Raw genomic sequence first — 24,698 nt, 5'->3', positions numbered from 1 at the left:
TCAGCTTTCTCTTTTCAAAGCAAAACAAACCCAAGTCCCTTAATCTTCTCTCATAGGCCACGTTTTCTACACCTTTGAACCACTCTTGTCGCCCTTCTCTGGACCCTCTCCAGTCGCTCCACATCATTCCTGAAATGTGGGGCCCAGAACTGGATGCAGTGCTCCAGACGAGGCCTAATCAGCGCAGAGTAGAGTGGAAGAATGACATCCCTTGTCGTGATCACAACGCTCCTGTGAATGCATCCCAGAATGTTTGCTTTTTCTTTTTTTTTTTGCAGTAGTGTCACACTGTTGACTCATAGTCACCTGGTATCCTCAGACTGTTCGAGGAGAACAAAATGGCTAGGTTGGCAATGGTGTTACAAACAGACGTGGTACCTCCTCCTTCAGAAATGCCCCAGGACATCCATGTGTTACCAGTTCAGCTGTGCCATTCCTTTCTTTCGCAGCCCTTTGGTAAAGGCAGATGGGAATTCCACATTTTCTTCACACCTTCATTTTTCTTCTAGAGCTGAAGCAGCTTCTGCACTAAACTTTTTACTGGGAGTTTTGTATACGGGGAAGCGAGCGTGTGTGAAATCTCTGATCTACCGGCACAGGAGCTGCTCAGGGAAAGGTAGAAGCAGAAAAATCTCATTTTAGTATCTGTGCAGGACCAGATTTGGAGCCAGGTGTGGCATCTCTTGTACAGCCTTTTATTTCCTGGCATGGGAGTCAGGTGAGAACAAGTGGTACAGAGAGCACTTGGCAGTGGGCATCATTCTGGGTACATCCAGTTGGGACTTGCCAAGCATCAGTGTGAAGACTCCCGGGTGCTGGATCAGGCCCCAGCCGCGTACATCTAACCACCTACAGGTGGACTCGAACCTGGGGCCTCAGGCTGTAGAGGGGACTCAGTCTTTCACTACACAGGACAGTGACCCACACCCTGGGTGTGGGGGTCACACCTGCGTTGTTACCTGTTGAACTGCATATCGCTGTTAGGGGCAGAAGGCCTGAGAAGCCAAAATCAACAGGTCAGAAGCACGGCTGTAAAGGGGGCAAAGTGGGGGGTGCTCTGCAGGCCCCAGGAGACAGCTGCGGGGGTGGGCACAAGCCCTTCCATCTCCAGCAGCCGCCCATGCAGAGAGGCGCAATCGCACGCTGGCACTAGGAAGCCGAGGAGGGGGCCTTCCGGGGAGAGGAGCCCGAAACCCCCTCTGCTGCCCCGTCCCCGGGGGACTGTTCTCTGCCTGGAATGCATGGAGAACAGCACAGCTGCCGGCACCTTCTGGGAGCTCATTATATCCAGGGGCCTGGAGGAGAGGGCTGTGTCCTCCTTCGCCCTCTTCTCCCCTTCCTGAGCTGGTGGAATTTGAGGGGCGTTCACGCTAGCACAGGGCAGAGGCAGGGTGTGGAGAGCTCTTGGGTGGAGCGGATCAGACAGCCGGGGGGCCCAGCTCCTTGGACAAACCCCAACTCCCCGTAAACGAGTAAATCGGTCCCAGCTCCGGGGTGAGAAGCCAGGGTGCCTGAGAGCGGCCGTAATGCTCCGGAGCAGGATGCTCCTGTGGGGTGGCTGAACCAAGAGCTACGGGAGAGAGATTGGGAGCGTCTGAGCCTCGCAGGTTTCCATGCTGGGGCCTGGAGCACAGGAAGTCGGCAGTGCCACGGCCAAGGCTGCGTGGTGCCACCTGACCTGGAGCTAGGGTGACCTTGGGCATTGCACAGGCTGGTCTGAGGGTCCCTTCCCACATGGCTGGCCTGAGCCTGCCCTGGCGGCATGGGGTCAGCCAGGGCCTTACCTGCCTCCCCAGCCTTTGCTTCCTCCTGCCCCATAAGACAGGCCCAAGCCTTCCCAGCCTGGGGCCGGCTCAAGGGTCCCCTCTCTCCCCGTTTGTGGGACTGGACTGAGCCCCCCGCCTCTTGTCTGGGCCTGGCCTGGCCTGGCCTGAGGTGCTCTTGTGAGCCCATCTTCCTACAGGGGGCTGGTGTTGCTGCTCTGTCCCTTCCAAGGGTCACGCCCCACGTTTGGCAAACCCTGGTTCACTAACACCGGGACAGACCCCACCCCCGTCAGCCAAAAACAGTCAGGACGGCTGGGAGGGGGCCTAGCCAAGGGACGGTCCCTCCAGTCGCCCTACCTCAGGCTGGTTGCAGAGACGGGCGTGAAAGCCCAGATCTCGCGTCCCCCCTGCCCCATCACTTGGGAGTTCAGCTCCACAGGCAGCGCCGCACTCAGCAGCCAGCCCACGTCGGTGTAACAGAGCAAAGCAGAACCGGGCCCATGCGGTGGGTGTTGGGGCTGGAGTTAGCAGCTGGGCCTTGGACTGGAATGGTCCCACGGTTGGGCCGATGGAGTCTGGGCAATAGTAGCCTGGGCTGGAGCTGCTGGGGTCCTTTTCACTAGAGGGTGTTGTGCTGCTACTGCCGCTCAGGGGCGCTGGGCATAGCCCCGACTGGAGAACAACTGCTCTCACCCCCAGCTGCAGAGCTTTCCCAAACCCAGCCCATCCCCATTTAAAAACGGTCACTGATGGGGACTCCACCACAGCCCTGGGCACACTGGTCCCAGGGTTCATTACGCTCCCTGGCAGAAATGATTCCCCCATTTCCAGCCTGAATTTATTCGGTTTCAGCTTCCGGCCGTTGGAAGAGGGGACATTCGGGACCTGTGCAGATGTGCTTGTAGAGCCTATCAGCTCCCTCTAGAGCTGAGATGGCAATTTCACAAATTAGAGTGTTCTTCCTGCTGGCTTTCAAAGGCGGCGATGTGACTCATGCCAGCGTCTGTCCAGAAAACCCTGGGAATTGCAGAAGAGGCTGAGTCGGTTGAGTTGGGGTCTTGGTTGAAAGCTGTCGAGACTTTGCCCTCTGACCAGTGAGGGCCACAGGAGTTTTGCTTGTGTAAGATCCAAATGTAGACTTCCGGGTTTGGCCCAGACTAGTCTGCATTTATTTACAGCAGGTAGAAATAGACTCGCAACCCCAGGTTTAGCAGCCCAGTGTTCAAACCACTGACCTATCCCTCCCCCCGAAAAAATGTAATTGGAGATGCACATCTCCTAGAACGGGAAGGGACCTCAGGAGGTCATCTAGTCCAGTCCCCTGCCCTCTTGGCAGGACCAAGCACCATCCCTGACATCTATTTGCCTCAATCCCTGAACAGCCTCCTCAAGGACTGAACTCACAACCTGGGGTTTAGCAGGACAATAGACAATCCTAGAAAATCCTTTCACTGACTTCTTAGTGGCTGTTTCTAGGAGACCTAAACCAGCAATCGTTGTTTCATCACAAGAAGGTCAGGGAAATGTTTTTAGAAGCCCCTAAGACACCGAGGCTTGGACCCTGAAAGGGATGGAGGCACCTGACTTCCACTGAACTCAACAAAAGCAACAAGAAGTCCTGTGGCACCTTCTAGACTAACAGATATTTTGGAGCATAAGTTTTCGTGGGCAAAGACCTGCAAAGACCTAGCCCACAAAAGCTCATGCTCCAAAATATCTGTTAGTCTAGAAGGCGCCACAGGACTTCTTGTTGTCTTTGAAGATACAGACAAACACGGCCACCCCTCGGATAACTGAAATCAATGATTTCCCTGGGACTTAGGATCCTAAGCCACCTGGGTGCTATTGGAAACAGGAATTAGAAACCTAAATCACGTAGGTGCTTTTGAAATTTCTACCCAGCAGCCCAATCCAGCACCCACTGATGCTCCATGGGCCCTAGAACTCCAGGGGTGCCAGGCCAGGCTCCTCTCCGTTATGAATTGCCCTAGGCGGCCAAGCAGGGTTCCCTCTTAGCTGAACACTTGGGCAGCTGCCCAGGAGAGACTGAGGCTTTCTGGCCAGCTGATAAGCAGTGCACCCCCGGCCACCAGTGGTGCACATCCACACACAGGTGGAAAGAATGAAGAGTGCCCACTGCAGCCCAGTCAGAGCGTGTGGTTTCTCTGACCTCGAGACAAGCTCCTGTGCCGAATTCACTCTTTCCCCGACTTCTCTAAACGGCAAACTTAAAGAGCCACTTCTGGCTCTCCAGCTCCCCGGCCTGGGGCAGCTCCTCCGAGCCAATGGGGCAGGGGATGGTGTGGAGTTGCAATCTGTGCCCTGGTTTCCCCCTGCTCTGTGGGGGACCGACCCTGGTGCCGCTGCGTTGGCTGTGGTGTTGGCCACAGGTGTGTTTTGTTTCTCGTCCCCTCCTGTGCAGGAAGGGATGTCGCAGGTCTGTCTGTGAAGAGCCCGTAGAGTGGATTAAAGCGGCGTGGGGGTGTGGGGGGACGGGGCGAAGTTTACACTTCCTCCTTGTCCGCCTGGGATCCCCGACAGAACAGCGTCCAGCCCTGCCTTAGCGAACGTTTCCAGTCGCTGTGTTCCCAGCAGCCCTCCTGTCGGTTTGTGTTCCATTTCGGTAACCAGCTGTGAACGGTTTAGCTTCCGGACGGGGAGCATCAGGCAAGGTGCAGTCACACGCCCTTGTGTGCCTGGGTCTTTCTGACAATGCGCCTTCAGAGCAGGGTTCCTGCCCTACTCCACGGGCAGAATAAGTTTTGTTATGTGCACCAAAGCAGGGGTGGATGTGCACCACCAACAGAGACCAACTGGGGGAACTGTGCTAATCAGCTGGGCGGCACCTGAATCTCTCCTGGGCAGCCGTCCAAGCTCTCAGGGAACACTGCTTCAGACTCAGGTGGCGCTGGGCTGTGCTCCCCCTGCACCCGACAAGTATGCAGAGCAGAATGCCAGTGGTGAGGTTTGCCCGGTGGGTTAGAGAACTTCTCCCCTCCGCTCTGTGCAGGAGCCCTGCAAGGGGAAGGAGCAAGCTGCGGTTGCGGCGTTAGCATGTGCAATAGAGGTGTGCCCTTGGAAGGCAGCGTTGTCTAGTGGGTAGATCCCTAGACTAGGAGTTAGGAGAGCTGGGTTGTGTTCCAAGCTTTGCCATGGCCCTGCTGGGTCAACCTAAGCACGTTGCTTCCCTCCCACCCGCTGGGGCAGGGACTCTCTTGATGTGTGTCTGTGAAGCGCCCTAGCTCCGTGGGGCTCTGACCTCCCTGTCAGCTCCTCACCCAGCTTTGTCTTTTGCTTTGGGGCACATCTAGGCGGCACCGAGGTGGGCGTAGTGAACCCCTGTTACGACGGCACCCACGCCTGCGACACGACCGCGCGCTGCCAGCCGGGCACGGGGCTGGCGTACACCTGTGAGTGCACTGCTGGCTATCGGGGCGATGGCCGAGACTGTGTGGGTAAGTGGAGAACACCCTAGGGGTGGCTTGTCCCAGCACGGGCTTAACTCTGCAGGTCGGGCTGTAATACGGGAGGTTTTTCTGAGCACAGCTGAAGAGGCCAAATCAGGGCAAATTGCTTAAAACAGGGCTTCTGCCAGCCCAAAAGTTGGGGTCCTCCTCTACACAGCTCACCAAACCAGTCACCCAGAGCTCTTCTCTCACCACGCTGGCCCGCGAGAAGTCACACGAGCAATTCCTTCACACACTCCAGCTTCCCCTTGCCCCAACCAGTCTCCTCCTTCCACACGTGGGAGGTTATGTGAACCGATCTCGCCCAATCCACACAGGTTAGACCAGCCCTGTTCCCAGGTCAACGTAGCCCTGAGAGCTTACCCCAAACAGCGCTCCGGGCCAGCCCTTTGGACTCTAACACAGGGTCAGCAACCTCTCCGAGGCGGAGGGCTGAAATTTGACCTTTTGATCTCTGCGTACAGACCGAGGGCTGGTGATACTTTTTAAAGTCACTAACAGTCCTACTCACAACAGCTTCATCAATAAATAAATGAAGGTGCAGAGCTTTACCCTGTAGGTGGTGGTTGGGGGCATTAGCTGGTCATTTGTTAATCCCCAGGCAGCCTGGTTTTGAGCAAGCGCCTGGCACCGTGGGGGAGGAGGGGCAGGCTGAGCTCCTGTCTCATGTGCTGATGAAAACCAGCTGGCTTGCTGCTCTCAGTACTCATGCTGGGGATTGTTGACCCCTGATCTAACATCTATAGGCTATGTCTACACCTCGTTAGCATAATAGCAGCCACAGCAATTAGAAACTTCTGCTTTTGAATTGCACACTGACTGTGTAGATGGGGGCCTTTCAAAAGGACCCCCCCCCGAGTCTTGGAAAGCCCCTTATTCATATTTGGTTTTAGGAAGAAGGGGCTTTCCAAGACGGGGGGGGGGGGGGCGCCTTTCAAAAGGCCCCCGTCTACATGGGTGGTGCACAATTCAAAAGTGGCACTTTTGAATTTCCACGTCTGCCATTATGCTAATGAGGCACTGCATATTCCTGGAAGCACCTCATTAGCATATTCCAACCTTGCTCATTACCATGCCCCTTTCAAAAAGAAGAGGCTAGTGTGGACGTAGCCCTAAGGGTTTAATAATAGAAGGAAAGAATAGGGGGAGAGTGATGTTTGTAAAGCAGGCAAGTGACTGATGTGTGTAACAAAGTTTGGGATGTGGGCTTGCAGCAGAGGTGGAGCAGGCTGCTATCTTAAAGGTCTCTGGAGCAGATCCATTGTTAGGCGGTTGCTGCTGGAGTGATGAGCTGAAATGAAGACAAAGCTGGAGGAACTTTCAGGTCCTATTATACGCTCGTCCTTGTGGAGAGAGTTCTCCATTGTTCTCCCTGTGTGGGAGCAGGTCTCAGAGGGAGCCTGTCACAAGAGGTCATCTGTCCCTGTCCTTTTTAGGCAGTCTGCCACTGTCTCTCTGCTGGGTTACACAAACAGCTGGGTTGATTGGCACCTGTAAGGCCCTTTGCCAAGTACGGCTTCACCTGGCTGGGGTGACAGGGAGCCCTTTCGCAAGAGGCTGCCACGCCTCCTACTGTGGTCTCCCAGAAATGAGAATTTCAAGTATAAGCCCAGAGGCAATACGAGTAACTCCATATATACAAATGACCCAAACCAACGAGCAGTATAAAGAGATTCAGTGAATCACCAGCTTTCATTAGACACCTCGCTTGGCGGGAGATTTTGGGCAAACCTAGGACCGTGGTTACCACAATGTTTTGCACGTTCATCTGAAAATCCAGTAGGGTCACATGGGTGTGGTGATCTTACCTGAGTGGCAGAAGGGAGACTGGTAATGACACACACCTAGGGAGCAGCTGCCTGGCACTTCTCAGCTGGGGAGTGCAAAGCAGGGTGAGCCTCATGAACATGGGGAAACTGAGGCATGGCAGGGACAGCCCTGGTCTGCCTCCTCAGGTGCAACAGACACTTCCAAAGCCATGTTCAACTGCAGTGTAACTCAGGAGGTGCCTAAATCCCCCAGGCCCCCAAGCTTCCACCAGCTGATGTGTGAAATGCTGCCTCCGTGATGCCAGAGCTGCTCTGTGCCCAGCTCACGCAGAAGCCTGGGTGACCCAAAGGATTCTCCAACTAGGCAGAAATCCCCCATCTCACCTGCAGGGCCCAAGCCCATGGACACAGTCTGGGTAGGCCTCAGGCCAGACACCTGGCAGGCCCCCAAGCCTGCAAGTAGGGTGCCAATTAGGGAGGGTGTAGCACAGCTCTGTGTAACTGCCCAGAGGGGGGCTCGAACCTGGGACCTCTAATACTTAGCAGAGGAGTCTCCATGGTGTGAGCTGGCTCCCAGCTGAGGCTGTAGCAGACTCAGTCTTTCTCTGGGTAAGTGGTCCAGGTGCCACTACGTGGACAGTGACGCACACCCCTTGGTGTGTGAGTAACACGAAGCCCGCTGGTGCCAGGGAAACACGGGGTGGGGGAGCATGAGCCCGCTGCTAGGGCCTGGGCTGCCTTGGCGGCTGGCCTGGCTCAGGGGCCTGTCTGCAGGAGCAGGTCTGCAGCAGAGGGAGGCACCCATTGCTGGCCCGTCAGCCTGGACACCAGCTGCCAAAGCCCTGCCCCTCTCCCTGCCCCTCTGCCTGGCTTTTCCCACCTGGCTGGTTTTGGCTGTGGCCCCCTCAGCTGCTTGGCACCTGGGGAGCCTCATCTGAGGAGCCTCCCTCGCCCCCTGCATTGTGCTGGCAGCCTGGGCACCTTGCTCTGACGAAAGGCAGTAGAATAATGCTTACGCAGCAGGTAGCATCCTTTGTCTGTACAGCTCCGAGCGCTTTAGGAAAGGAGTTCAGCCTCAGCCCCCCATTTTACTAAAGGGGGAACTGAGGCAGGGGCCACAGTGACTTGCCTGCAGTGACTCTTCAGGCCAATAGGCTGTCAGTCTCTTGACTCTCTGGCCTAGTGCTGGGTCCCCTGGGCCGCGCTGCCTCCTTCGTGGGCCTGTGGCAGGGCTGGGAACAGATTCCCCAAGTCGAGCAGTGCTGAGCCAGTGCTGCGGAGAGTTTCTGGGAGCTTGGCTGCAGGTTTGGGCCGGCGCCAGGCCGTAGCTCTGTCATCCTGCTCTCATTATGTCAAACTATGTTCTTAGAGGCGGGGGAAGTCCTGCCAAAAATGTTGCTGGGAGGGAGAAAATTACAGACCCATGTTTGCAGGGTGGGATGTTGGGAGCCCGTCTCTGCTCCCAGTGACGGCCGTGCAACTTGGGCGCAGCTTCGCCGGCAGCAGCGGGTTACCCTGGGGTAGGCAGGATCCGGAGCAGGCTGGGGAGAGCTGGTGACTTCCTCAGACCGAGCCCATGTTGGTTGGCATGTGGCGGAGCCCAGGGACTCCTAGCAGGAGATGGGCTTCCCCTTAAAAGCATGGGCAGGCCTGTCTCTCACTCAGTGTTCGGAGGGCATCTCCTCGGTGACAGAGACCCCCACGGTGCTTAGCAAGGGCGCGTTTACGCCCCCGATGAGCCGGCGCCAAGGCCCTGGGGAGCATTGCCACGAATGCCGCCGGCCGTGCTGGATGACCGGGGCCTCCTCTCCCTCGGCAGACATCGACGAGTGTGCGGAGAGCTTCGGCAGGTGTGGCCACCGCTCGGTGTGCGTCAACTCTCCGGGCAGCTACCGGTGCGAGTGCCCCAGTGGGTACCAGCTGGCCGCGGACAGGCGCGCCTGTGTGCGTAAGTGTCGAGCCGGGTCGCGTCTCTCTCCGCTCCTCGGCCTGGGGCCCATTCCCTGGCTGGCGTCGGCGAGGAGCTTTGCTAAGTCCAATCGAGGGGCTGCCCCGTGCCAGGCATGTTCTGTGAGGGCCGCTCAGCCTCACCCAGGTCAGCTCTGCATGCCCACGGGGATCGCCAGGGCCTGCCTGTGGGAACAAATGTTACCGTCCCCACCGCAGAAGGCGTTCACGCACAACCCCCTCCCCTCAGCTCTGTGGTGCTCACGGCTCAGGCTCGCTCAGCAAGCCCTCCATCACCTCCCCACAGTGCCCCAGTGCACCCAGCCGGGTGCGTCCCCCGCACCTCCCAGCAGCTCAGCGCCCTGCACGTCACAGAGGTGACCCCAGAAGTCCCAGCGTCGCGCCTGGGGAGCATCACCTCAGAGACCCCGCCACTTAGGCAGAGCCTCGCGGGGCGGCTGCTCGCTGGGTGAGGCTGGCTCAGTGCTCGGACCGGCTGCCAACCACCTGGGCGAGCTCTGCAGGGAGGACCTGCCCTGGGAGGTGGGACGGGGCAGAGGAGACTTCCCCCACCCTTCTGCCAGCTGAAGCCGCCCAGCCCAGCCTGGCCCCTTCGTGCTATGGGAGGGGCAGCTTAGTGCTGTGCCGGGGCGGTGGGATGCAGGGGGGCTGCCTGGGTCATTCACTCCATCACATGAAACTAGCCCCCCAAAGGTGCTTTTCCTGTAGGACACGTGTGGCCTGTTCCTCTGAATGACAGGCTGGCCGGGGTGGGGCAGGACCTCTCCTTGCTGTACCTAGCGTGCCACCGGCAGCCACAGAGCTCTCCAGTGGCCAGCGATGGGACACGAGGGGGCGGGCTCTGGGTTACTCCTCGGGACTCTTTCCCAGGGGGCTGGCAGGGGGGGCACACCCACCCACAGGTGCTGCAGCTGCGGTCGGGAAGGCATTTGCCCAGATTGGCAGAGACCGCGGGCGGGGTCTGCCGCTCTCCGCAGCTGAGTTAAACCAGCCGGTGCTGCATTCGCTATCGCCTCGAGTCTGAACCGAGTGACTGCCCAGAGGTCTGGGGCCTCTCACAGGAGCCGGTGCTGGGGCCGGGGCCGGCTCCGTGCTGTGGTGTGCCAGGGCTCAGACTGCGTGTCCTGGCTCTAAGGCCTAGGCCTCCGCGAGAGGCTCTTGAAGGGCAGTGGCAGCCCCAGGCCTCTCACAAGCCTTGTCGTGTCATTGCCTTTCCAGCAATCCCGCCGCCGTCCAACCCCTGTGAAGACGGCAGCCACACCTGCGCCTCGGCCGACCGCGCCCGCTGCGTCCACCACGGAGGCGGCTCCTTCAGTTGCGTGTGCCTCGCCGGTTACACCGGCAATGGGCAGAATTGCTCTGGTACGTACGCTCCGACTGGCCTGGGGAGGGGGCGGGGGGATCCCTGTTCTTCCCTCAGGACTGCTCCCCTGAGGGGGCCCACTGTCTGCTTGGCCGCTCGGGGGAGATGCCAATTTGGGCTGGTGTAATGGGGGTCGGGGGCCCTGCGCTCTGCACCCCGTCCGCAGCCAGAAGTGACTCTCGCTCAGCAGGTAGAACATGCGTTTTGCTCGTCGATAGAGACAGCGGTGTCAGTCCAGCTGCCAGAAACACTCAGCCCAGTCCATCCTGGGGAGAGGAGGCCCGAGGGGCAACCCCCAAGCAAGGGCACTGCCCCCCCCCAGCTTTGTCCCTCTCCTCCAGCCCAGGCTAACTGCCTTCCAAATCCCCCCTCCAGTTCAAACTCCACCGTCCCCTTTGGTCCTGTTCCCCAGGGAGCAAAGACGTTGCCTGTAAGTTCACGTTACCACTCTGCTCTAGCGCTACTTAGGGAGGCTGCCGGGAGCTACAGGCGTTAGGCAGTGCGCGCCAGCTAACCCGGGATAAAATCCCCACGCACTCACTTCGTGATGGCCCAGCGCACTGGAGACGGGCTCAGGTGGAAGGGCAGGGGAATCTGGCCTGGCCCAATCCCACGAGAGGCCGTTGGCCTCATCCAGCCGTGTCTCTGTGTTCAGAGTGTGAACACGCCTGGGGCAGAGGCAGGTGATGGCTTTGTGAGGCCCTGGGCAAGAGCAAATGGGGGGCCCCTTTCCTCCACAGTCCTGTCAGGCATGGGGGGCTCGCCCCACCCAGCGCCCCTGCCAGGTAGCTGGATTGGGGCGCAAGGCCTTGTCCCACTCACCTGCCTGGCGCTCTGGCCGGGGAACTGGGGCCGTGTGCGAGGGCTCCATCTGCCCGGCCGTGGAGTGGGCCAAGCACCTGCCCTGAGCTGGCTCCTGGGCAGGCAGAGTAGGTTGGGGTGCAGGGTGCCCTGATTGGCCCAGTTACTAATTCGCCACTGCCTTGGGGAGAGGGGCTGTTCAGGGCCTGTCTCCACACTGCCTGAGGCCCACGTCAGCCTGAGGGCTCCAGGCCAGCGAGTTGTCCCGGCCCTGTCCGGGCCCCGGCCGGTGCAGCCTGTGGGGATGAGGAGGAGGAGGAGGAGGGGTGACCGCAAGCCATGTGGCTGTGGAGTTTCCTCACACGGGGGCTTGCGCTCACTGGGGCCAAGGGGCCCTTGACCAGCAGGACTGGGGTGTGACTTTAAACCCAGGATCCTCCTCCTCCTCCGCCTCTGCCTGGCCCCGGGGAGAAGCGTGGGGGTGGGCCAGTGATTTGCTGCTGGCTCGGGCCAGGAGCACGTTCTGGTAACTCCAGCCTCCCCTGCTGCCCCAGCTGTGCTGGCTGGTGTGCAGGTGGGACGAGCCAAGGCCCTGCCCACGCTCCCTGCCCCTGCTGCAGGGACAGAGCAAACGGGTGACCTGGTCTGGTTCATTCCTGCGCCCGGGGCTGGGGAGCGAGCGTGCGGAGGCGTTATCCCCCGCTTGCAGAGGTGCGCAGACCAGGGTCTGAACTCTCCGCTGGCCTCTGCAGAAAGCTCCCCGAGAGCCTGCTCCAGCTGGGCTGAGCCAGGGCTGCTGGGAAGCGCCTCCTCCCTGGGCTGCGTTGCTGCGGTGTGGGGGGGACGAGGCTGACCCAGTTTCTCTTGAGCCTGGGCCGCGTACAGCCACAGCGCTCCTGGGGCAGAGGAAACCCAGGCTTCTCCCTCGCCCGGAGCACTGCCTGGCTGCCCATGGGTGTGTACCCCAGCCCCCCTTGCTGGATACGCTGCGGGGCAGCCAGGCAGGGGCTTCACATGGGAATCCCAGCGCACAGGGTCCCTTCGCTGGCGCCATCCTAACCTGAGCGGGGAGGTCTCAACGAAGCAGGCCCTGCTCAGCGGGTGGGGTCTGGCGTACAGGCTGCTCTCCGGCAGGGTGAGGGTGAAGTGCGAGGGCGTCGCGCTGCCCACCCCCACCACACTCCTGCAGAGGTTACCTGAGCTTGGGTCTGGGAATAAGCAGGACTCCCCTCCCGTTTGCAGCCTTCCCCGAGCGGGGCGGGGAGACGGGCCAAGCAGGGCTCTGCCATGGCACCGGGGCAGGCTTAGAGACACGAGCCAGCACCTGCTGGGTTTCTTCCTGCCTTTGCTTCCCTCCTCCCGCAATGGCTGAGCCCTGGGCCTCATGGGTTCCCAGCCTGGCAGCCTGCCCAGGCCAGGCTGGCTCGCTGCTGTCTGTGCATGGGAAAAAACCCCCGTTCCTCCTTGCACCCCAACCTGCTTTGCTTGCCCAGGAGCGACTCCATGGCCGGGCAGGCGGAGAGGGCAGAGCCCTCGCATGTGGCCCCAGTTCCCCGGCCAGGCGGGTGAGTGGGACAAGCAGTAAACTCAGGGGATTCTCCTGGGGGTAGGTAGGGCAGCTGTGCTCCGCCAAGGCTGGGGAAAAGACCCAGCCACCACCACCGCAGTAGCAACCAGCAGTCGCTGCTGAGCAGGTGGGCCCGTCTCGCCTTTCGGGATGGATTAGCACAAGAGTGGCTGCATCCACGAGATTTATCCCCCGGCCCAGCCCTGCGGCTTGTCATGCAACAGCCACTCGGGGTCACAGCGGCAGGAGGCCAGGAACGGCCGTGCGAGCGGACGGCAGCACGAGACGTGGTGAACCAGAGCGGAGGGCTGTGCCTCGGCATGGCGCATGGGCCCGTGTTTTCGTTTCCCTCCCGGGCCTGGAGGGGTTTGGCCTTGGGCTGAACTGCTCCCCCCAGGTCACCCTGTCACTCGGGCCCATGGCTGCTGCCCATGTGCTCTGTGTCTTGTGATGCTCTTCAGCACCTCGGATTTGTTAGGAACCACTGGCCGCCCACCCGAGGCCTCCCCTGCGCCCCTGCTCCACCCACCCGCCTCTCCTTGCATTTATATACTCACTGGGCCGGGCGTCCCTCCTGCAGCAGGGCCTGCGCTTGCGCTGCGCAGCGGCTGGAAAACTAGAGGCTGTATGGGCTGGAGCAGCCTTTGCCCTTTTGCACCAGACTGCCGAGGATTCGCTCGGGCTGGGAGGTCACCTCACCCATCCCTGGCTCCAGCCGGCTGCTCTCCCATGAGAGCCTGTGGTGTCGCGCCATAGCCCCGCTGCGCCTCTCCCACCCAGGAGCCAGCGCCTGCTGGGTTTCTCCCCGCCTTTGCTTCCCTCCTCCCACAATGGCTGAGCCCTGGGCCTCGTGGGTTCCCAGCCTGGCAGCCCACCCAGGCCAGGCTGGCTTGCTGCTGCCTGCACATGGGAAAACCCACGTTCCTCCCCTCGCCCACAGATGTGGATGAATGCGCCGAAAGGAGATGCCACCAGGCCGCCGTTTGTGACAACACGCCCGGGTCCTTTTCCTGCCGCTGTCAGCCAGGCTACCAAGGGGATGGCTTCCAGTGCACACCTGGTAGGGCTGGGAGGGATGGAGGGAGGACCGGGCGATACGTGCCCAGTAGGGGCAGGAGGGATGGAGGTCCCGGGGGAATGTGCACCAGGGAGGGGCAGGAGGGAGACCCATGTAGAGCCTGTAGAGCTGCTGCTGTGGGGGCAAAGCAGGGCTGGGGGGGTGGGGGTGGGACGACTCCAAGTGCCCTGAATCTCTGCTTCTGTCCAGAGGAGCCTTGCCCCGCGTCCTGGCCATGCGCTGGTGTGCTGGACAATTCCACCTGAACCTGCCCAAACTGCCCCAGACGTGGGCCCCAGCCCGCTGCAGGAGAGGCTGAACCAGGGTGGGAAGAGAAGCGGCAGGGGCTGAGCCCAGGGGTAGGGGGGAGGACTGGTGAGGCAGGAGGCAGCCGTGGGGCAGAGCCACTGCTGGCTGTTCGGAGAGCCTGGCCTCCGACGGCTGCTGCCTCCCGCCCTCCGCTAGGGGGGTGACTAACAAAGCCGCCTGTTGGGTTCCCGCCGGCAGAGGCCGCCCAGCAGCTGACGCCGTGTGAGCAGGAGCGCCTCTATCCCAAGCCAGCCCAGGGGCTGCAAGGCGTGGCTGGCCCCCTGGGACTCCACGTGCCCCAGTGTGACGAGCAGGGGAACTACCGGCCGCTGCAGTGCCACGGCAGCACGGGCTTCTGCTGGTGTGTGGACGGCGCTGGGCAGGAGATCGCTGGGAGCAGGAGCCCCCCAGGCACTGCCCCGCTGCGCTGCAGGACACCAGGTGAGCGTGTCCTGCCTCCCCAGGCTGCTGCGTGCTGCCGCCTTCCACAGTGAGCAGCTGCCGGCCCTTTGCTGCCCCCTAACGCAGGCTCAGACGGGACCTGCTTTTGTGTCTAGCGTAACCTGCCCCCGAGTTCCTGAGCACTGACAGCCCTGGGCCCCTCGGCCCGCCTGGTGGAAATCGGGGGCTGGAGCTGTAGCGATGTGAGCCCTGGCCTGGATGTGGAGGCTTTGCACCCCGTTCCCTCCCTCTCCTCCGCACACATTTCCTGGCTGTGGGGCCAGGGAGCTGGGTTGGGTCTGGTTCCAGCTGTGCCACTGAGCTTGCATAAGTCACTTGGGCTGGGGAGCTTGCTGGGGCAGGGGCTGCCTCCCCGTCTGTGTTTGTACAGCACCTAGCACAACAGGGCTGCTACTGGCTATTGGCCAGAAACCCTAGTGCTTCGGCTGCCCCGCTCCTCTGAGTGCCGGGCCCCTCGCAGCAGGTGTATGAAGGCCTCTCTGAGGGTCGTTGCTAATCTGCCTGCTGAGTAAGGTGCAGGACAGGGGCCTGAGCCTGTGATGTCAGCCGCACCCGCTGCTCCTGCTAGAGCATATCGCGGCTCCCGGCTCCCCCCCGAAGCCAAGTGCTTAAATTCCTTGGCTGCCCTGAGCCTCAGCCCGGCTGCCTTGGGGGGGAGGAGGTTCTGAGCTCAGTGGGACCTTTTCTGTCACTTCTCCGCTGTGTGCCACCAGCCCCACCAATCAGCTGTTTCACTCACACAGTCAGGAGTGAAGGGCACCGGCGAGTTGCCCAGAGCTCACGCCTGGGCTGAGCTGCGTTGTACCACTGGGACTGCTCCTATCTCTTCTCCCCACCCATCGCACAGCTCCACTCCCCGGCTGTGTGGCTGGTTAGGTGGGGCCCTTCTGGGATGGCTCAGGTTAAGATCAGCACCCACCACCCTGCACTTGGCTGCCTGGATTGGGTAACCGTCTTCTGAGCAGCTTTCGGCTCCAGTCTAAACAGATTTCCCCTTCCCCCTGTCAGTTTAAAGGCTGACCACGTTCCTGCAGCGATCCGTACCAAGCAGCCAGCTGTTCTCCGGGGCTTTTCATTGGTTCAGTTTCCAGGGCCGAACCCTGAGTCACTAGCCAATTCCTGGACTTGACCTTGCTCCCGTCCTCTAGCGTATCATCTCTTTGCTGCTGTAAACGCCAGCATCTCTTCAATGGGTGTGGCTGGCCGAGGCTGGTGATCACAATGACCTGGACTGGGAACCAGTGAATCCATAAGCTAGTACGGACTTGAGCTGGCTGCACGGTTTCCCCTAAGAACAATCATAAATGTTACTTATTTTGCCGGGCTCAAGTGTGTTCAGAGTCACTGGGTGGCACAGGACTGGTAGGCCTGGCACGGCAGAGCCCGTGGTATGTTCTAAGCCCCTACTAGCCCTGCTCCCATCCTAATCTCGTACCCTTTGCTGCAGAGCCCACCCAGAGGCCGCAGACCATGTGCGAACGCTGGAGGCAAAGCCTCCTGGAGCACTATGGCGGCCGCCCACGTGAAGACCAATACGTACCCCAGTGCGATGCTCTGGGCAGCTTTCACCCGCTGCAGTGCCATGGAACCAGTGGCTATTGCTGGTGCGTGGACGAAAGTGGCCGAGAGGTTCACGGGACCAGATCAGAACCAGGCGTTCCGCCTCCATGTAAGTACCCAGTGCATTGCTGGGGGAGAACATCACATGAAACAAGGGCGAGAAAACAGTCCCACTGCTGCTAGTCTAGCACAAATAGATTCACTTGGGTAACAGCCAAGCGGCTGTACAAAGGGCGAAGCAGAGAATATAACCAAGGGTGTGCCCGCACAGCAGAGGTGCTCTGGACTAGCTTATTCTGAAGTTGCTATTCCAGAATAATGTGTCTACACTACAGGGAGGCCCTGGAATAAGCAAACTTTATTCTGACAAAGTGCGACTACACCCAATAGCGCCTTTTTCAGAATAGAGCCACAGGACGCAAGATGGCATATTTCAAAATAGGCTTTATTCCCTGTCTACACGGCCCCTATTTCGAAATAGGCGCTATTCCTCGTACAATAAGGTTTACGTATTTCAGAATAGGGCATCCGCTACGTCACTATTTTGAAATAGCAGTTGTGTTGTGTAGACGCTTGCATAGCTATTTCGAAATAGCGGCCATTATTCTGAAATAACTTTGCTGTGTAGACGCACCTTAGGTAGGGCCCTGGTGCTGCAGTGGGATCCGGGTGTCTGGGCAGCTCCAGCTACAGGATCAGGAGGTAATCAGGCTGCAGAACTGTAATCCAGAAGCAGACAATGAAAGGGGTGTTAGGTGCTGCAGCCCAGGGCTCAGGGTCCTGGGATGCAGCCATTGAAGCCGGTCTCTTCCCTCCAGCCTTCAGGTTTTCCAGCCTGACCTCTGATTTGAAGAGCTGATCTCCAGGCAACTCTAACACTCTCTGCGTGAGGTCTGGCAGGACTGTAATCTTTGTGTCTGACTGACAGGTCTCCCCAGCGTGGCTCCTCCCATCGTCCAGCCCACTCTACGGCCTGACGTGACTCCGCTCACCGCAGGCACCTTCCTGCTGTATGCCCAGGGACAGCAAATAGGCTATTTACCTCTGAACGGCACGAGGCTTCAGAAAGAGATGGCAAAGACCCTGCTCTCCCTGCATGTAAAGTATCTTCTGCGGACTGCGTTGAGTCTAGCCGCGCAGGCCCTAACGGATGCTATGGCCTAAGGCGTCCATACAGAATCTTTGCCTGGGAAGATAAGCTCTGTCTGTATAAGTTACATATATATATATATGTACCCAGAGGGGAAGGGTGTTGTGGATCCACTGCCTAAGCTGAAAGATCCATCTCTCTTGCCAATGCTGTAGCCAGCTGATGAATTTCAATGTGGGGTGGGTCCCACGCCAGGGAGACAGAGCACTACACCAAGCAGACATGGCTTATGTACCCCTGCTGGCTACGGAAGCACATCGTGAGGTTTCCCAGTACAGACCCCTTGTGATACCAGACCCCAGGCGCACGGTCAGCTCTGGGCCCGAACCTGCGTGGGCTGCTATGTGCCTGAGCTGAAAGACCCAAGCACTGTTCCCTGGAAGCCGAGCACAGGGGTGGCCACCCAGGAGAGACGTGGGTGCCACCCAGCTGCTTGGCAGCGCACCCAGAGCTGGCAGCGTGTTTCTGTTCGTGCTGTGCAACCACACCTGCCACAGTGCACAGAGCCACGTTTATTCTGCTCATGGACTGAAAAAATTAGAGAGAACCCTGGACCCAATCTTGTAGCCAGGGCCATAGGCCACGCCCCAAATGCCATGGGGCATAGTTACCACCAGAAGGGACCATGCACCTCCCCCCATGGGCAGGGCTTACGTACAAGGATCCTCTTTGCATTCATGTCACCTCCCCCGTCTCCCTCTGACCTGGAGGGGCTGTGGCTCTCACCACCTGACAGGTCAGTTATCCCTCCTGTATAAAACAGGCCTCTCCCTTCTGTGCCTACCTCGGTTCCTGAGCTGTGTTTATACACACCTCTGCCCCTGTTTGTTTTTAAGGCATTCTCCACATCTTTGCTTTGTAAATCTCCCTCTTTGGGCGAGGTAGGACTGGCTCACTTGTGTAGCTGAGAGCAGATGGCCAAGCAAACCCATCTGAGCTTTTGCTTCCGCTACTCCATTGAGAAAACCATTGAACCTTTCCACGTCGTTCTCCATTTTTTCTCACCTCTTCTGTTAGAGAAAAGCCTCTTATTCACACACATCCCAAAAGGGGCCAACCAGGCAGAGAGAAACTAAGAGTTGGGGCACGAGAAGCTAAGAAATGGGGCTTCACATCCAGAGTGAGGTGGGGAGGGGTTACACTTAGAAATGGTGAGCTAGTCCCTCTTGAAAGCTTAAGGGTATTACATGGGTTGGTGATAACCTTGAACAAATCTCAGCTCCCTGAGGCTGTTTTAAAGTCCAACTGGAGATGGGCCCATGCCTTGGCGTCTGGCTGACATAAGAATTCCCAAAGGTTTTAGTACTAACTCTTAGGCCGAGCCACTAACAACATCTGGCCAGTACCATGCCCACTTCAGACGCGAAGGAAGCGCTTCTGCGTTCTTGCAGCTTGAGTCTCGTACCAAAATCAAAAAAAATCGATTGGGTCACGTCCTCTGCAGGGGTAAATGGCTGAAAAGCAACTGGGGTGCCGAGAGCTGCAGTCCCTTCAGAGAATTGAGCCTATCTGAGTGTATTAAAAAAACAACACCACATTTTAAATGTCATCTTAGAAGCGTAGTCCTGCACACAGGCTGTTCACTGTACCCAAAATTGTACCTAGTAGCACTGAACGTGACAAACCTCAAGCTATGGGTAGAGAAGTGCTGGCCTGCCTGACTCCCTTCTGCCTCCCATCAGCTGCAGCCACAGCAACACCTCTGAAGTAGAGGAGAGTAAGTGAAATTATTTACATGTTAAAATTCCTTACAGGGTTCCATAGTGGTTGGACTAGATTATGATTGTCGAGAAAAAATGGCCTATTGGACAGATGTTGCTGGTCGGACAGTTAACAGAGCAAGTTTAGAACCAGGCGCCGAACCTGAAACCATTATTAACTCAGGTACGTCGTCATTTTCCTTGGCGTTCATGAGGCTGGTTTGAATTACAGGTCTGACCAGGTATTGAAACTGGACAAATTTGAGTGCTAAGCCCAGCTTTTGGGTTGGTCGCTCACTAACCTTTGGCAAGCCACAGTCTGCCTGGCTTTCCCAGTTAGGTATCAATTTATGGAAGACTGGGAAAGGCAGGGAGGGATGGTTTACAATTAGCTCTATTGTTCCAGCTTGCTAGGTAAATTACCCCATGGGTAGTGGGGGGCTAATTCCATATTAGCAAACTGAAATGCCAACTATCACCACGAAATACTCTCCTGGCCCATATACTAATGATAGTCCTCTTTGCACCCTCATCCTTTTGTGCACGATTATGGGATGCATTAACATGAGTGTTGTGAGCGAGACACGAGACGTCATTCTTCCACTCTACTCAGCACTGTTTAGGCCTCAGTTGAAGTATCGGGTCCAGTTCTGGGCACCGTATCTCAAGAAAGATGTGGAGAAATTGGAGAAGGTCCAGAGCAGAGCAACAAGCATGATGAAAGGTCTGGAGAACATGAGCTCTGAAGGAAGGTTGAAAGAACTGGGCTTGTTTAGTTTAGAAAAGCGAAGACAGAGGGGACATGACAGTGGTTTACAACTACTTAAAAGTGTTACAAAGAGGAGGGAGGAAATTTGTTCTCCTTGGCCTCACAGGATAAGACAAGAAGCGATCAGCTTAAACTGCAGCAAGGGAGATTTACATTGGACATTAGGAAAAATTTGCTGTCGGGGGGTTAAACACTAGAGTAAATTGCTTAGGGAGGTTGTGGCATCTCCATCAAGAGGGATATTTAGACACATCCAGTGCATGGTCCTGCTGTGAAGGCAAAGACTGGGACCCAATGACTTCTTGAGGCTCCTTCCAGTTCTAGTGTTCTATGATTCTGTTCCAGGCCTGATGAGTCCTGAGGGACTTACCGTGGACCACTTCCGCCGAACCATGTTTTGGACCGATAGTGGCCTGGACAAAATCGAGCGTGCAAGATTGGATGGTTCTGAGCGGCGAGTTCTGTTTGACACAGACCTTGTGAATCCTCGCGCAATCACCGTGGATGCAGTGAGAGGGTAAACGGCAGCACAGCCTCCATGCTTTGTAAATCTGAAACACCTGTGTGTTATGTTTTGTTCCAACCCCCCCATCCAAGCATGAGATGTGCCTATATGGCGACTGATGGCAATGCTTGACCTAGCAGCTGCCCTTTCAGCGCTAAAAGTCACACCCATAATTCACCCTAGTGCCATTCCAGAAGCACAAGCTGCAGTGTAGACAAGTTTGAGCAGGGTTGGTCGAACTTGCTGCTAAGTACATTGGCATCCTGCCCGCACCATTTGAAATGCGCTGGTGAATTCGTGACATGGTTTTTTCTAGTGTATATGCTGCCCCCTGCCCTTATTTATTAGCCACTTCCTAATCTGGTATAAACCTCTTTTTGCTTTAAATGAGTAAATGCTACCTACCTGCAAAACAAGCGAGAGCGATAATGTCTGACGTAACGGAGATGTCTCGCTCCTGCCTATACTCTACTTATTTCCTTACGGGGCTGTAGGAAGGCAGCACTCAAGACCACAACCGTCAGCGTGACACTTTTACCCTATGCATTTTTCCTGTTTTATTTACTAATTGGGCTAAGTTTGCTACTTGTGTCGAGGTTTAACATATTGAAAGGTTTGAGTCTTGTATAAATTTAGCACATACTCTGTATGAAGGTAGTAACTCCGCCTACGTGTGCCATTATAAGCATTCTGCACAAAGTTAAGGAGACTGACCCTACTTCCAGAAGAACATTTGCAGCCTAACAAGTGCAAATGATTGGTTGTGATAAGCAGTCCTACATTCTGGAGGTGGTTTGGTTTCCTTTTAGAAAATTTCAAGTCAGCTAATAATCTGATTAGGTGAAACGGCCTGAGAGGCCTGGGAGTTTTCTGAGAGTTACTGCAGTCCTGTTTGTTTTGCTTTTACTAATGGGATCACCCCCTGTAAATCCTTCCTGTGATTTGCTAATTGGTTCCATCACAGCAACCTTTACTGGACAGACTGGAATCGTGAAGCACCTAAAATTGAAACCTCCACCGTAGACGGAGCTAACAGGAGGATTCTGGTGAACGAAGACATCGGCTTACCAAATGGCTTGACTTTTGATCCTTTCTCCAAACTGATTTGCTGGGCAGATGCAGGTAACTTATACCACTACATACCTGGAAACAAATCACATTAGTAAAATATTCTCTGTGCGCACGCGCGCACGCGCGCACGCACGCACGCACACACACACACACACCCCCTTGCTTCATTTTCCTTTACCCCCCGCCCCCAAACATGACAACTTTTAGATTGAAAAGGCAAAAAATACCTCACTGGCTTCTGAAAATATCCTCCTGAATAAAGTGATCTTTGCTGGGGCTGTGTAGTGATGTTTTCAGTTGTATGTGTTAGCTGACCTCTATCAGCTAAAACAATCTGTGCAATTTTCCTCTAACACACAGGCAGGTTTTATGTAGGTGATTGTTAATGTTGGCTGAGCACAGCATTAGAGAACAGCAGCAAGAGGGAAGCATACAGTACAAGGGCTTCCAACTTCAGACCTAAGAATGCAGAAGTGACATACCTTGGTACAGTTAGTACATTTTTACGTTTAAAGGAAAGTGAAACAATTTGTCATCTCAGATTGAAGTGTCAGTTTATAGTTTCTATGAAAGTGTTTGAATTTCCACAATTCTGTTGCATGCTGCTTTGACTGTCATGAATGTTACTGGAGAAGTGTACCATTTAACACACAAGTTAAGTTCCATCACAAGACCATCTTGGCTTCTTCCAATCATACTGGTAAAGAAATCAACATTCTATGGACCTGTAGCAGCATCTCAAGAGACTGAGCAGTCTGCACAAGCAACGAGTACTATATATGTGATAGACTGCAGAACTGAGCCTCCTTTTACGTTCCTATAGTTGAGCAGGAGTGTGTATATGTATGTGCCCCCAAACTGGGAATTCCATTGTCGTTATTCAGTTCCCTTGAGTATAGAAAGTAGACCCTGGAAAACAATCAGAGAGGTAGTTGGGTTAGTCTGTATTTTCGAGAACAAGTAGTTGTCCTGGGGCATCTTATAGACTAACATATTTTGGAGCATAAGCTTTCGGGGGCAAAGATCCATGCATCTGACAAAGCGGGTCTTTGCCCATGAAAGCTTATGCTCCAAAATACCTGTTAGTCTATAACATGCCACAGGGCTTCTTGTTGTCCTGGAAAACCACAATTCTAGTTATCTGTGCTGCTCTGGATCGCTGTCTAGGCCCCTCCCCAGCCCTAATGTAGATTTTCACATATCTACTGTCTCATCAGGCCCCTGTATGCCATGGCTATGTAGCCTGCATAAAATACAGTCTCTCTTGCCTCAATGAACATTTTCTTTGTTAACAGGAACCAAGAAGCTGGAGTGTACATTACCAGATGGAACAGGAAGACGTGTCATTCAAAATAACCTCAACTACCCCTTCAGCATTGTTAGCTATGCCAATCATTTTTATCACACTGATTGGAGAAGGTAGGCCCGTCAATATCGGACCGTACGGCCACCTAACTATTCTGAGGGTTGTAGCAGTAAGCATTATGGAGAGATTTGGGAGTTTTCTGAGCCAGAGGTTTTCTGTTCCACAGCAGTTATTCAGTCTGCACTGACAAGTATTAAGGCACTAAAATAATCCAGTTCTTGTTTTCCAAGTTTCCCTGGTATTACAGACAGCTAAAATTCAGTTGAAAACCTCTAAGTGAATCTCAGACACAAGTTACTCATTTGTACAGAAACCCCCGACTGAAAAATCAGTACCATATTCCGCAAGCCAGTTCTGGTTAGTAGCGTCATTTTACATTCAGGAGGCCCAAAGTTAATATGCAGTTTGCACTAAAAGCATTGTAGAAAAGGTTTTAAAATTATTTAAGAACAACTTACCCACATTTGCATGCTATCAATGCATGCATCCACAAATGGTGATACTGCAGCTGTATTTTTTACACAACTCATCTGCAGTTACTTTTAGTGGAAAAGGTAGTGCAACTTAGGACGTTCCTATTTCCAACTAGGACACATGCCCCAAAACTAGAAGTCTTTCCTTGTTACTTTCAACTACTCCAAAAACCTTCATAGGGACAGCAATGGAAAACGAGGAACCACCCCCTACCTCACTGCCGGCATTAATGGAAGACTAATTGTATAGGATTGTTTTTAATGTAAAGCTGTTATGTGTTTTCTCAATTTTCAGTGGCACACACATCTAGGAGGTAATACCGCTTCCTGGGCAAGTTCTGACTGAGTCTGCCCTGTGCTGATTGAAATAGTGAGAACTAGCACAATGACACTGCTTTCATGCAGAGTTACTGGGTGACTTTTTCTGGCCTGGGTTATGGAGGAGGTCAGAATAATTTATACTGGTTTCCTGAGTTTTCAGTTCTATGTACAGTGAACTACTCTTGAAGGATGTATTTCTGTGGGAGACTAAAGCATTTCTCACTTTTCTTAATAGGGACGGTGTTATAGCTGTGAATAAAGACAGTGGCTTCCTTACCGATGAGTATCTTCCAGAGCAGCGATCGCATCTCTATGGAATAACTGCAGTTTATCCATACTGCCCTGGAGGTAAAGTCCATTTTGTTTACTGTAGACTACTGCCAGTGCATACATTTCACTGCATTAAATGGGAACTTGCATCTATTTCCTCTTTCTGCAGCAAGAAAATAGTCTACTTGAAGGGGGAAAAAAAGAGGAAGAATTCCATTCCCTGAAAATTATCACTGCATACAACTGAGGGGAAGAAATGCACCAAAGGAAAAAAAAAGCAACCATGGGATCTAGTTTTAGTGCAAAAGATTATCAAGTATTTAAGTTATACCTCAATCTTTACTACTGTGTTTTTTAAAAAAGATATTTTGATATATTGCAAGAAAATATAATGGCTCTGGGAATCCTGTGCCATTACTCTAATTTTTGCTTATATAAGCAATTTTTTAAAAAGTCTTAATGTAACTGTCTTAATCCAGCATTTTGTTTTATTGGGAAGGAATAAGAACTGTTAAAACAAATTGACCATGTGCCCAAAAGGTTCTTTTTAGCCAAAAGGTTAAATAGGTGTGGAAAGATTTCAATGCAGTGTCTTAGGTGGGTCAATTCATCTACAACCCCGATCTCACGTGTATCTTAGAAACTGTGTCAAACTGCCATGGGAAGTGGCAAATGTGTTAAAGATTTTCCAACATATGATTCTAAATATCTTTTCCTCTGCCTCAATGCATGTCTTTTAGTATTTATATTAGAAGAATATGCTAATCTGATGGTCCTTAAGTGCCTCTTGAGAACTACCCATTATTGACCAATACATACCTTTTGCATTGTAACTTCTCATTTTTTTCTAGGTTACTTCACTAATTAAATAAAGTGTTTGAATTTTCGATATGATCTAGTTATGTTTGTTGCATGACAGAGTTCAGGATAGTTAGTAATAATTATGCAGGTATATAGCAACACAAATCTCCAAGTCTTCCTGTA

The 24,698-nt window shown here is 55.1% G+C and overlaps 1 protein-coding gene across 1 annotated transcript in view; it reads left to right on the top strand.

Moving 5' to 3' along the window:
- Positions 1 to 24,628, top strand: part of NID2 (nidogen 2) — a 51,055-nt gene extending 26,427 nt beyond the window's left edge. The window contains exons 9-21 of the mRNA XM_074996209.1: positions 5,078 to 5,221; positions 8,822 to 8,950; positions 10,189 to 10,332; positions 13,642 to 13,761; positions 14,266 to 14,508; positions 15,977 to 16,198; positions 17,018 to 17,187; positions 18,994 to 19,123; positions 20,054 to 20,225; positions 21,178 to 21,335; positions 22,580 to 22,703; positions 23,680 to 23,792; positions 23,884 to 24,628. Coding sequence (XP_074852310.1) covers positions 5,078 to 5,221; positions 8,822 to 8,950; positions 10,189 to 10,332; positions 13,642 to 13,761; positions 14,266 to 14,508; positions 15,977 to 16,198; positions 17,018 to 17,187; positions 18,994 to 19,123; positions 20,054 to 20,225; positions 21,178 to 21,335; positions 22,580 to 22,703; positions 23,680 to 23,792; positions 23,884 to 23,894 — 1,880 coding nt within the window. The 3' untranslated portion in view covers positions 23,895 to 24,628. The remainder of the gene's footprint in view (positions 1 to 5,077; positions 5,222 to 8,821; positions 8,951 to 10,188; positions 10,333 to 13,641; positions 13,762 to 14,265; positions 14,509 to 15,976; positions 16,199 to 17,017; positions 17,188 to 18,993; positions 19,124 to 20,053; positions 20,226 to 21,177; positions 21,336 to 22,579; positions 22,704 to 23,679; positions 23,793 to 23,883) is intronic.
- The last annotated feature ends 70 nt before the right edge of the window (positions 24,629 to 24,698 follow it).

Source organism: Carettochelys insculpta, chromosome 6 (genome assembly GCF_033958435.1).
Source record: "Carettochelys insculpta isolate YL-2023 chromosome 6, ASM3395843v1, whole genome shotgun sequence".
NCBI lineage: Eukaryota > Metazoa > Chordata > Testudines > Carettochelyidae > Carettochelys > Carettochelys insculpta.
Note: the sequence above shows the minus strand (reverse complement) of the source record. Positions and strands in the feature narration are given on the sequence as shown.